General features: G+C 52.0%; 1 protein-coding gene across 3 annotated transcripts in view; it reads left to right on the forward strand.

Moving 5' to 3' along the window:
- PPFIBP2 (PPFIA binding protein 2) overlaps window positions 1-12,279 on the forward strand; it is a 154,920-nt gene that overhangs the window by 134,149 nt on the left and 8,492 nt on the right. For 2 of the 3 annotated variants that reach the window (XM_044258744.1, XM_044258746.1), the window contains 8 exons: window positions 2,321-2,471; window positions 2,757-2,868; window positions 3,106-3,194; window positions 3,499-3,621; window positions 4,783-4,908; window positions 5,606-5,794; window positions 6,888-7,064; window positions 9,196-9,261. In XM_044258744.1, coding sequence (XP_044114679.1) covers window positions 2,321-2,471; window positions 2,757-2,868; window positions 3,106-3,194; window positions 3,499-3,621; window positions 4,783-4,908; window positions 5,606-5,794; window positions 6,888-7,064; window positions 9,196-9,261 — 1,033 coding nt within the window. Of the gene's footprint in view, window positions 1-2,320; window positions 2,472-2,756; window positions 2,869-3,105; window positions 3,195-3,498; window positions 3,622-4,782; window positions 4,909-5,605; window positions 5,795-6,887; window positions 7,065-9,195; window positions 9,262-10,475; window positions 10,886-12,279 lie in introns of those variants that run through there. The other variant, XM_044258747.1, reaches the window with a different exon arrangement.

A 12,279-nucleotide genomic window follows, 5' to 3' on the forward strand; every position in this document is an offset into this window, starting at 1 on the left:
TCTGACACTAATAATACACATGTGTTAATTGCATGATTAAAAAAAAAACCCCAATGTCTCAAAAAAAAAAAAAAAAAGAATAAATAAAAAAATTCCAGATCAGACCAAAAGCAGTAATTCATTAAAAGCAGAAGATAAATTCCAAACAAAAATACTGAATAGGAAAAAAAAATAGTGAATAGGTTCCTAGATTATTATTTATATGAAGTGAATCTTATTAAACACACTGGAAAAAGCTGAAAATTTTGTGATTTAACATGATAGAATACATTGACAAAGATAACAAACTCAAAGATATTTCTGGAGTTTGTGATGGTTTTCAGTGTGATTAAACTTAATAATTTGTGATTTCTCATTCTAAATGAATTATTTGTTCCTAATTCCATATTTAGATTTTTGTACTTTTCTTAAAGTGGTCCCTCCAAATTTTACAAGTTCTAGGTCTCCCAGAACCTGGATCTCATTACTCCAAGTGGCCAGCATTTACCCCTGGATACCTAGAATCATGCTTTCTTTTTCTTTTCTTTTTTTTTTTAAATATTGAATTTTTAAAATTTTTAATTCATTTTTACAATTCTAGTCACTTAACATTTTATTCACTTATTTTTTTAGTTTAAATGCAATTAATTAATATATAATGTATGATTGGTTTCAGAGGTAGAGGTCAGTGTTAGAACCATGCTTTCTTGTTGTTCTGGTCTTTTAACTCTTTTACCTTAAGAACAACTCAACCAGGCATTCCCAAACAAATTTTTAAAAAGATTTTATTTATTTATTTGAGAGCGAGAGAATGAGCGAGTATGCAAAAGCCAGGGCAGGGGGCGGTGTGTGTGAGGGTCAGAGAGGGAGGGAGAAACCAAATCCCCACTGAACAGGGAACCTGATGCAGGGCTTGATACCAGGACGCTGGGATCATGACCTGAGCTGAAGGTAGATGCTTAACCCACTGAGCCACCAAGGCACCCCCCCCTACCCGCCAGAAATAATTTTTTAACTAGCATGTTAGGGGTACTCTGTTGGAAGGAACCTTACAGATTATCTAGTTTTCTACATGCCATAAATCCTGGTTGGTTTTTCTTCCAGTGAACATAAAGTTGTTTTGCCAGCCTTCCCCACCCTAGACTCCATGGAGGTTTCGAGTGTGCTGTTATATTCACACTTAAATGAAAAATTGATGTCTTTAAGAACTGATGGCTTTGTAATTGCCAGTCATCCTGTCTGGGAACATGATCTAGCCCTTGATTTATTCATGACTTGATGTTGCTCAGTTGAGGGTAATCGTCACCACCTCCCCCTGCTCTGCTCCCATCCCCACACACACATACATATGACTTGGGCATTGTTTGAGAAAGCAGCTCCTAGACATTTTATAATTCTGGTTGCCGTGAATCGTATTTTTAAAGATTTTCAACAAAAATGTTAGTATATGTGCTACTGATTTTATAAGTCATATAAATATGACTTGCGTGTTTTGTAAGGAGCCCCCTTACTGGGCTCGTTTGGGTTCTTCAAGTGGGGCAGGCCCAGCATCTGGAAAGAGTGGCTGTCTTTTACTTTTACCTTCTATCCTTCTTCTCCCTTCTTATACCGGCTGCACTCTCAGACCCGTGTTCTTAGTCCTGATTAAAAATACTCTTTATTGACTTTAAAGTGAATGTCTCTAGTGTCTCATTAATAAGGCGTTAGCTGGGGGTGCCTGGGTGGCTCAGCGGGTTAAAGCCTCTGCCTTTGGCCCAGGTCATGATCCCAGGACCCTGGGATCGAGCCCCACATCAGGCTCTCTGCTCAGTGCAGAGCCTGCTTCTCTCTCTCTATCTGCCTGCCTCTGTGCCTACTTGTGTTCTCTGTCAAATAAATAAAGTCTTTAAAAAAAAAAAAAAAAGGCGTTAGCTGTTTAGAAGGGTTGTTTTTTTTTTTTTTTAATGTTAGAGAACTAACCCCCTTTTCCTAGTTTTCTAAGCATTTCCCTAAAGACAGTGTTGGCCCATAAAAATCTGATTACCCTCATAACGGGGCACAATTCTGGGCTTGTGGCTTGTGTGCCTCGTCAGTGGACGGATGACCCCCACACACGGCCTCCTGAGGACCGTACGCCTGGCTCGTGCTCACAGTCCCTGCAGACTCGAAGCTCACACCAGGTGTTACCACAGGAAACTCTGGAGTCCACTATAGATGAGTGTTGACATGGCATTTCGTGCAGCTCGATCCCATGATTGGGATTATTTAAAACACAGTTGCCTTTTTTCTGAGGCTCTGCTGTGCTCAGATACAGCCTCAGGCTCTCCCGCTAACAGGGCCCTGCTATTCTCTTGTCCCCCAGTGACGCCGGCGCCCCCTTTGCCCAATGGAGCACAGAGCGCGTGTGCGCGTGGCTGGAGGACTTCGGCCTGGGCCAGTACGTGATCTTCGCTCGGCAGTGGGTGACTTCTGGCCACACTTTACTGTCAGCTACCCCTCAGGACATGGAAAAGGTAAGAGCTGAGTCCCGGGAAGGAGGTTCCCCTTTGTCCTCAAACCAGTATCTGGGGCGGTAAGGCCTCCACTCTTCCTTCCTGCCCTTACACACACGGTGGTGGGCAGGGGAGGAGGCCGAGATGTCCTCTGTGACTGCATGTCGATTGCAGGGCACTATGCCTGTATCTGCTGCCACACACACCCCGATCTGCCTGGGGGACTATCTCTTCCCAGACATGGCGCCCTCTGAGGGCCAAGCTGCCAGCCAGAAGTTCACATCTGTCTGTATCTTTCAATTTCAGGAGTTGGGGATTAAGCAGCCTCTGCACAGGAAGAAGCTGATTTTGGCCGTGAAAGCCATCAATACCAAGCAGGAGGAGAAGTCGGCCCTGCTGGACCACATCTGGGTGACACGTAAGGAGGGGCAGTGTGCATGCATGCATGTCCCTGGCAGCTCCCGAGGGAAAACAGCCTCTGCTGGGAATGTGTGCCTCCAGAGCTGGCTGTCCTTGGGAAAGGCACACAGGGGAGTGAGTTCCTTAGGGGGAAGCCAGATGCACCTGCAAGATGATCGTCCATTACTTTTTACCTGCATTCGCAGTCTCCCATTCTTATGAGCCCGAGCACACCTGTTTCTTTTGGTTTCTGTAGGTTGGCTTGACGATATTGGCTTACCACAATACAAAGACCAGTTCCATGAGTCCAGAGTCGATGGGCGAATGCTACAGTACCTAACTGTGGTGAGGATTTTCCCTTTCAGGGTTTCCATGGTCTATGTGAGCACTCAGACCAGGTATCCCCCTGGTGCTTATTCTGAACTTGCTTTCACCTCGTCCCTCTTTTCTTAAGGTCTTTAAATAGTATTGTTGGTCACACAAGAGGTCCAGGGTAGCACAACCATTGAGCTAAGAGAAGCTGCTGGGGTGTCCATTTTGCACTTTCTAAGATGCGGTAGACTTGTCTGTGTGTGGTCTGAGAAGGAATCTGAAGGGTCTCGGTCACCTTGGAAATTCTGGCTTATCAACCAAAACTTTTCTGTTCCAGAATGATCTCCTCTTCCTAAAAGTCACCAGCCAACTGCATCATCTCAGCATCAAATGTGCCATTCATGTGCTTCACGTCAACAAGTTCAACCCCCACTGCCTGCACCGGCGGCCAGCTGACGAGGTGAGGACAGGATCATACCTATCCGGGGACCTAGCCTGGTAGCCCTGTGTTCGGATACCTACACGGTTAGGTGTGACAAAGCAAGAATGACCTCAGAACAACGTGGCTGCATTCTGAACCAGGTTGCTTGGGATTATTTCCCTTGCTGATGCTTAATGGTGCCCCAGACACTCCCTGTTGCCTGCATTTTGTGCCCCACAACAAACACTGGGCCTCTAAGTTCCCACCGCGCTCAGGGAGACCCATGTTCGGGGCCAGAGGTGGTAACGACAAGTCTTTAAAGCCATCACAGTGACCAAAGATGATGAGCAAGTGGTGCAAAGGAGAAGGAGGGGAAAGCATAATGGGAAGATGGGGTCAAAGTGGACAGAGGGGAGAAGAGCCCCTCAGGAGCCAGACAGTTCCGATCTCCCTACTTGTAGCTACACAGTTAGCTGACCTCTAGCCCCAGGTGCACAGGGGATGGTGAGCAGGTTTTGCTAGAGAAGAGTGAGCCAACATAAACACTGCAGCTCACTTCGTGGAGAAGTGCCTGGTCATGTCCTGCTGGCTGCAGAGCTCTTGTTGCGCCCCGAAGCTGAAGGCTTGTCCATCACACCCCATCTCCTGTACTCTTGGGAACTGAGTGTACCCGTGCTGTAAGAGTAACTCCTCTTCCTGAGGGATCAAAAACTCCTACCTCCGCCTTCCGTCTCATGTTTTCCCTATTCAGCAAATAAGTTTTGAATGCCTTCTGTGTGTCGGGCACAGTGCTGAGCATTTTGAAGCCTAAGATGCCACTTAGGTCTAAGTGTCTTAAAACATTTGGCTGCTCCCAGGAGATCTTTTGTCTGTAAAACACATGACTCGTAAATGATAGTCCTCTTTCAAGTTCTGTTGAGTCACTGAATGAATGACTCTGTGCCTTCATTTACCAGTCCCAACCAGAGAATTAGGGAGTCCCAATTAGGGTTCTGGAATCAGAGATTTCAGTGTGGAAGACCTTGCAAGACTCTGTGAGAACTCTCTCTCTCGGAAACCAGGAAGGCTCTCTGGTTGCTGTGGGCATGAGGGCTGTCTTCTGGTCAGGCATCTGAGGCAGGCTTGTTCACAGGGGCTAGTCCCACAGGGGGCCACAGGTAGGGCCTGTTAGACCTAACTTTCTTCCTCTCCCTCTTGCAGAGTAACCTTTCTCCTTCAGAAGTTGTGCAGTGGTCCAACCACAGGGTGATGGAGTGGTTGCGATCCGTGGACCTGGCAGAGTACGCACCCAACCTTCGTGGGAGTGGTGTCCATGGAGGCCTCATCGTGAGTGGCTCTTTAGACTAGCCCACCTGCGTCATGTAAACTGGGGTAGTCAGAACCCAGTTTTTTCATGGCTAGACATAAATCCTGGTAAAAATATTGACAGCCCTTGCATCAGTTGAAATCTCAGAATATTTGATAATTTGCAGTTGGGAATGAATATACTTCATGGAAACAAGATGGTTTCTGGAAAGGACTTCCAGAGCACCAGATCCAGAGGGATCCAAGACAAGTGGGTTGCATCAGTCAGGCCTTAACAGAGCTCTCCACCTGCTCCTGGAGGAACGCAGTGGCTGGGGAGTGAGGGGTTGGCCACCACAGTGTAACTTTCTGCTTGCCACAATATGGTCATGATTGTTCCTCAGATCTGTCAAGTGGTAAAGTCAGTGGGGCAGTGAAGGAGGGGTGGTTTGGACATCCTCCAGAGCAGAGCGGACCCAGGGAAACAGGCTTATCCAAGAAACAACTGCGCTCTCCTGGTCTGTGAAAATGAGGCTGTCCGCCACCCAGTGTGTTAGGGCCTTCTCCGAGCCAGGCCCTGTGCCAGGCAAACCGAGGGGAGCGGCATACAGGATGAGCGGATGAGCTCCAGCCCCTTTCTGGAGACACCTCCTGGCCCATGAAGGCCTGTTTCTCCATGTCCCCTCCTAGAGCCATCTATAGTCATTGCTGGGTGGCTCTGTCTGTGTTTGTTTCTTAGATCCTGGAGCCACGCTTCACTGGGGACACCCTGGCTATGCTTCTCAATATTCCACCACAAAAGACGCTCCTCAGACGCCACCTGACCACCAAATTCAATGCCCTGATTGGTCCCGAGGCTGAGCAGGAAAAACGAGAGAAAATGGCCTCACCAGCGTACACACCACTGACCACCACAGCCAAAGTCCGGGTGAGTTGCTGGGCCCTTGAGGGGCCTGCCTTCTAGCACTTGTGTTGTATTGCAGCGGGCTGGGTGCCTGGAGCCAAACTGGCAGGGTCCTGGGGCACACAGATGAGGAGGCTCTCTCAGGTCCTGTCCTCTGAGCTTTGGTCTGCTCGTCTGTTTCGTTTGTTCAGTTCCTGCTGTACCCGAGTCCAAGGAAGAGAGTAGAGTTTTCTGTGCACACACACCATGTCCAGGAAGCATCTGCTCTCAACTAGCTAGTGCTTGTCCTCAATCCCAGGGATGCCTTGACTCCTCTTTCAAGCAGATGAGTTCATGATTCTGTGTTCTGTTCAGTCAGGCTCATCTCTGGGCCAGTGTCTTGGCCGGGGGGTGGAGTGGGGGGTGGGGGCAGGGAGGTGTCTTCCTCAGAACTGTCCTGCCAGCACAGTGCTCCGATGGCCTTGTGCTGGGAACGTGGCCAGTACACAGCTGTCCAGGGGTCCCAAGGTCGTACAAGCACCAGCAGCACACCCTGGGGCTCTCTGAATCCCACAGAGCCTATGAGAAACTGCCTGAACCACACTGTCCTCAGACCATGTCCTCCTCAGACTGCAGGCCAACACCTCTGGAGGGCATGTCCCCACCAGCACGGTGATGCCTGGGTTTAGCTACAGTTCCTGCTCGGTCTGCCGTCTCCAAGGGAGCAGGGCCACACGTGCGTCTGGGGGAGACCATCAGATAGGGTGCCGCAGGAAGCTAGAACAAGCAGGAGGGGCTGCCTAGGGCTGCCCAGTGCGGCCTCCCGGGATACGAGGCACTGCAGGCCATAGAGGCCGCCTCTGTGTGAGGCAGTTCCTCCAGTTCCCCCTGGGGAAGGTAGAAGGTCACTCGTGGGCCAGCAGGACTTGAGTCTCTCAAGTCACACAGTCTTGGAGGAGCAAGATTCTCTCTCCTTACTCAAGATTATTTACCTATCGGCCTCTCCCTAGAGAGGAGCTCTGCTTTGTTGAGAATTTTTCCAGCAGTTGTTTAGCTTCTTCCTTTCCTCCTTATGGGTCCTGTCTGCACCCTGACTTGATCATCCCCTTCTCCTAATCATGCGTTTATTGTGTTTTAGCCAAGGAAACTAGGATTTTCGCATTTTGGCAACATAAGAAAAAAGAAATTCGATGAGTCGACGGACTACATTTGCCCCATGGAGCCCACTGACGGTGCTGGTGACAGTCAGAGGGCCTACAGTGGCTACCGGGGCCTCAGCCCCCTCGATGGCCCTGAACTGGATGGGCTGGACCAGGTGGGACAGATTCGCTGATGGCCTTGTTACCATCCTGTCTGTGCACCCTGAGAGCTTCACCGTAACATCGCGTGTGTCCCCACAGAGCTGCACCTCACCCCCCGCCCTGTGCATGCCTCACAGAGAACATTCCGGCTGCTGTGTGCCCCTGGCCAGTGTCTCTCAGAGCTCTGGGGGGTGGCCAGGGTAATGGAGTGGCACTTTTGCTAAGGGGCCAGGCTTTGGGGACTCTTGCCAAAATGGACTCGGGAGGAAAGACGCAAGGATGCTTGTACATTTGTAGTAACTCTTAGTGGCCATCTTCAGCACTGGTGGAAACACATGACCCTAGACGTGGGTCCAGAGACTACGGATGATCCCCAGAGGCTCGGCTCTTGGGCCCCTCTGCTGGGCTTCCATTGGGGGGCAGTGTCAAGTGCCTTAGGCCTATGGCCACAGAGTCTTGGCTGAGACCCCAGGGACGGCAGTGACTGCATCCCTGTGTTGTGCCTTACCCACGTGGGTGGTCGCTTCTTTCTGGTAATAAAGACAGTATTTATGTAGAAAGCCAATAGCACTGCATATCTTTAACCTCACTGGGTGGGGAAAAGAGCTGGGCAAAGCTGGAGATGGAGTCCTGTGACAGAAGGTGGCCCTGAGCCAGTCCTTGGCCAGGGGCCCGCTTGGCATCTGCCAGGTGTTGTGGACCGTGCTGAAGCACGGAGGGACCCCCATGTCCTTCAGAGGAGGTGTGGGGCCTCTTCATTTCAGGCTCCACCTCCCTCGGTGAAGCCGTGGGGAACCTGGTGCTCAGTGACCGTCGGTCACATCTGTCATGCAGACCCCAGAGTCGGTTTCCGTTTCCGCGGCGTGAACCTCCTAGAGTGCGAGAAAACGGCCCCGTGGAAATCGCCTCTGTTCTTCTGTGAGGTTTGTCAGCCTCTCTGCTGTTGACCTGGCCGGGCCTGTAACCGTCGTGGGGGCTGGTCCGTCTGTTGGCAGAATGGGAACAGTCCTGCCTCCTGATTTAGAGGCTGGCTAGCTGATGATGGCTCTTCCAGATGGGCCTTGTCTGGACATATCTTGCCAGTCTGGGTTCCTGCTCTGAGATTCTGGTTTCCCCGGGGCAGGATTTGGCCTGCTGGGTCCCCCAGGTCTCATCTGCAGGGTATTAGCTGCCTCGTAACCGTCTGGCGGGTAGGAGCAGGGCTTGCTGGCCCCCTTCAGGACTCTGATTCTGTCCCAGATGCCGGCAGTGCTCTGATTTGCTTCTTAAACTACCAGCAGCCCCAGGGACAGATGGTAACCCCAGACCATGACCTCCTGAGCCCCCCTGAAGTCAGCCAGTGAGAACAGGATAAGGTCTCTAGTTGGCATGGCTGGTACTTGATCCCAGTACCTGGGACACTGAACAGCAGGTGCTCTTCAGGGCTGGTCGCAGGACATGGCTGTCATTGAGCTGGCTTTGTCCCTGATTTCCTGGAGTGTCCTGGAGAGAGTGTCTCTGCATGCACCTGTTTTCAAACCCTGCATAGAATTAGTATCACTGCATTTCTGTGCAGCCCTAAGCAAGGCCTGTGTCCCTTTGTGGACCTGATTTTCGCACCTGGAAAATGTGGGATGATATTTGAAGCCCTCAGAGGCTGCTTCTAAAGCTAGATTGTCTACATAGGCTTAGGGAAGAGGGAGAAGACCGGCATTATCTGAGGGTAGGAGGGGAGGCAAGGAAGAGGGAGGCTCCCAGCAGCTTCCCAAGGATGCCCATAACCTCCACTGGGGCATTGGCACATGGGGCCCTGTCCCTGGAAATTGTTGGTTTATTCAGCATGCTGAGGCCTTCATCCCTGCTGCTTTCTGCTCCTAGAACTAGCTGGAGCCCTGAGCATGTGTGGGTGCCCGTGGCCCGTGTCCCTTGCACCCTCAGTGTTGGTGTCAGGACAGGCCTCGGGAGAGTGTGCGCATGGCTGCGTGGGATGCTGGAAGCTCTGGCCTTCCCAGGGACACAGACAGCATGTTCCCTGCCCAGCTGTCACTCCTCGGGGCCTGGGCCCCCTCCTCGCCCACTCCCCCAGGACAGGACTTGCATGCCGTCCCTGTGATCATAAGGGGACTCTGTCCATGTGTGCTGACCAGGCTGCTGCCCGTTTTACAGATGGCCCCTTCGGAAGGCGCTGTGACGCAGATAGGGCTCCTCTCCCAAGACATTCACCGCCTCACGGTAGGATTCTGACCTTCTCTCCACAGTAGGCCAGGTGCCAGTGTGGCCCCACGAGTCTGACACTGTGATACCCACGGCCTGAGACAACCCCCCTACATACACACACCCAATCCCAAGTCTGTGTCCTAGCCTCTGCTAGGGATTCGAAGGGTGGTGCTGAGCACTGTGGCCGGAGCTGGAGCCAGAGCTGGCCTGCTGCTGGGCCTTGAGCTGCGAGGGGCCCTAAGGAGGGTCACGGGCCTTGAGCCGAAATCAGCTAAAGCATGCCAGGTCTCAGTCCTCTTCCCAGGCTCAGAACTGGTGAGTTCATCTGAGAACCAAGATGCTTAGCAATTCTGCATCACCTGCTTCCTCAGCCTGATGCCCGGGCCTCCTCTCTGACTTGGTGGGCATTGCATGCACTCTCTGTCTGTAAGACACATGCATTTCATGCCATGCCTCTGACTTCACGGATATTGTGGGCATGTGGACACATCCTGTCATCCTCATGGGGACAGACTGTATCATGAAGGGACAGAATGGTGTCAGAGAAAGAAGCCACTTTGGAGTAAGGCCAGTCTGGTTCAAAGTGCTGCTCTGCCTCTTACTAATTCTGGGACTCCAGGAGAGTCATTCTCTTTCCAAGCCCCAGCTTAGTTACCTGTGAAGCAGGGTATTTAGAGACAGGTGAGAACTGGCAGTAAAAGACCAGCCACAGAGAAGATTTGCAGTGTGGAGGCCTTGTACCTTCCAGTTCCCGTTACTTCTGTATGTTCCCATCACTGAGCCCACTGGCTGTGGCATCTGTCCATGTTGAGGCCCCCCTCACTGTCCTTCGCTCACTGATCTGTTGAGGGACACAGGTTATATCCAAGGTCATATCCAAGGACAATATGGAAATGGGGGGGGCAGGACTCCCTGGATCGAAATGGGATCATTTTTATCATTTTTATTCTTTTTTTTTCCCCTTGGCTCACACAATGAATGCACCCAACCTTGCCCTCATCACCACTAATAGGCCTTGGGGGGTCTTGAAACATATCTTCACCTTCACTAAGATATGAGCGACAGTACAGCTTGTTCTGATTCCTTATGTAGGGTCCCTGGAACCCCGTGAACTTAGAGGGTGCCAGTGTCAGGACCACACCCAATGTCCCATTGCTTCCCATGCAGCTGCCGCAGGGCAGCCTTGACCAAAACCCTACTCAACTGCCCCTTGGGCTGTGTCCTTTCAGACTCTGCTGAGCCAGGACCAGCTACTGAACGACTCTCGCCTGCCTGCTCCCAGCTCTGAGGACTGGAGATGACGTGCTTCGTGGCCGAGAGCCCAGAGAGGCACGCATAGGGGTCTCAAGTCTTTGCGTCAAGGGGGAGCTGGCATGGCCACCTGCAAAGCCCAGCCAGGCTAGCAGGACACCTGGGACGTGCCTACCGACAGGAGCAAGCAGAGCGGTGAACAGATGTCCGGGAGGTGGTCCTGGGGGCCCTGTGTTTTCAGCCGTGCTGTGCTCTTCACTGTAGCTTTTATACCTTTTGTACTTTTATACGTGGACTGCACCCCACTTCTGTGGGGAGGCCGGTGAGATGTCAGCACAGACTCAATGGCTCATGCTCTTACTGGTGACTTTGGGAGGTTCTTAACACCAAAGGGGAAAGGCAAGGAGTTCATAAAAGCTCTGCTGGAAGAAAATTCTGGAAAAAATATTCTGACTGTCCTGTAGTGGCTGAGCTGGTTGAAATGACAGGGAGTCCCTCCTGGCTGCTTCCACATGGTGGGGGGTGGGAGGTGGGGGCAGGGGTACTTCCTTCACAGGGCCAGGTGAGCACGGGGAAGGAGCAGTGGGACTCCTCCCATGGCGGCCCTGACTGCCCTCGTCCTACCCTCCTCTGCAACAGGGTGTCAGGTTGTCAGTGCTGCTGGGCTGCCTCAGGTCTGAGCAGAGGTGTCTGCATCACGCACACACACAGGGGCACCCTCACCTTAGCTGACCAGCAAGCGCAGGCTCCCAAGTACTGGTGTCTGATCAAACAGCTCCCTCTAGTGGATGGTCCTGGCATACTCCAAACGTTTGCACTGGTCCTGGCCATCTCCCCACACAGCCTGTTCCCTGTGGTTTCTCCTACCTTGGGGAGAGGCCCCACCTGCCCCCTGCCATACTCTTCCTCCCTGTGGCTTCTCAGGCCTCTCTGCTTTCCAAAGCTGGTCTCCTCCTTTGTCCATCTCCTACCCCGTTGGTCCTCTCCAGAAGTTCTCTCCCCTGTCCCAGAGTGGCCTTCCTAAAGCACTGTGTTCATCCCGTTATCTTTCTGCTAAGAACTCCTGAGTTCCAGAATCGAGAGGGGTTCGAAAGCCTTAGCCAGCCCCCACATCCCTTCTGAATCTTCAGCCTCACAAACTCACTCTGTAGCCTGTGCCATTGCCTTTCCCTCACTGTGAGATGTCGTTTTCCCCTGGTCCCCTTCACAAGACTGAGTTCAGAGCCAGCAAGCCACTGCTTCCTTCAGGAAGCCTTCACTGATGCACTGGCATTTCCTGCATCCCACTGTGCTGTCAGTCCTTGAGCCAGAGCCCTCCTGGCTCCCCCTGTTGTGTGTCTTTCTCCCTTCGCATAGCCACGCTCAGCACAAACGCTCCGAGCACTCTCCCGTACAGACTGGAGCAAGAGCCAGCCCCGGACCCCACACCGCTTGGGGACTCCACGCGTGCCGTGATGCCGTGCTCCATCCACTCGCCCCTTCGTATGTGTGGGTTAAGCATGTTCCATGCCAGGCTGAGAAGGGCTGGGGATCTAGGTATGAATGTCAAGGTGCTTGTCTGAGGGTGCTGATGGTCTAGTGGGGGTGGGGGGACACCTCTTTAAAACGCGGGTGTGCTGAAAGGTACAGCTGCTCCAATAGAAACTAGTTGTCCTTTTAAATAGAGGGCTGGAGTAGCGGATGGGAAAGGCGGTGCTACTTGGATTTCCGAGATGAATCCGGTTCCCCGAGTGTGCCAGAGGGGAAAGGGCTGGTAAGATCTGTGTTAGAGAGAAGTACAGG

The sequence above is a fragment of the Neovison vison genome, chromosome 7 (genome assembly GCF_020171115.1).
Source record: "Neovison vison isolate M4711 chromosome 7, ASM_NN_V1, whole genome shotgun sequence".
Taxonomy (NCBI): domain Eukaryota; kingdom Metazoa; phylum Chordata; class Mammalia; order Carnivora; family Mustelidae; genus Neogale; species Neogale vison.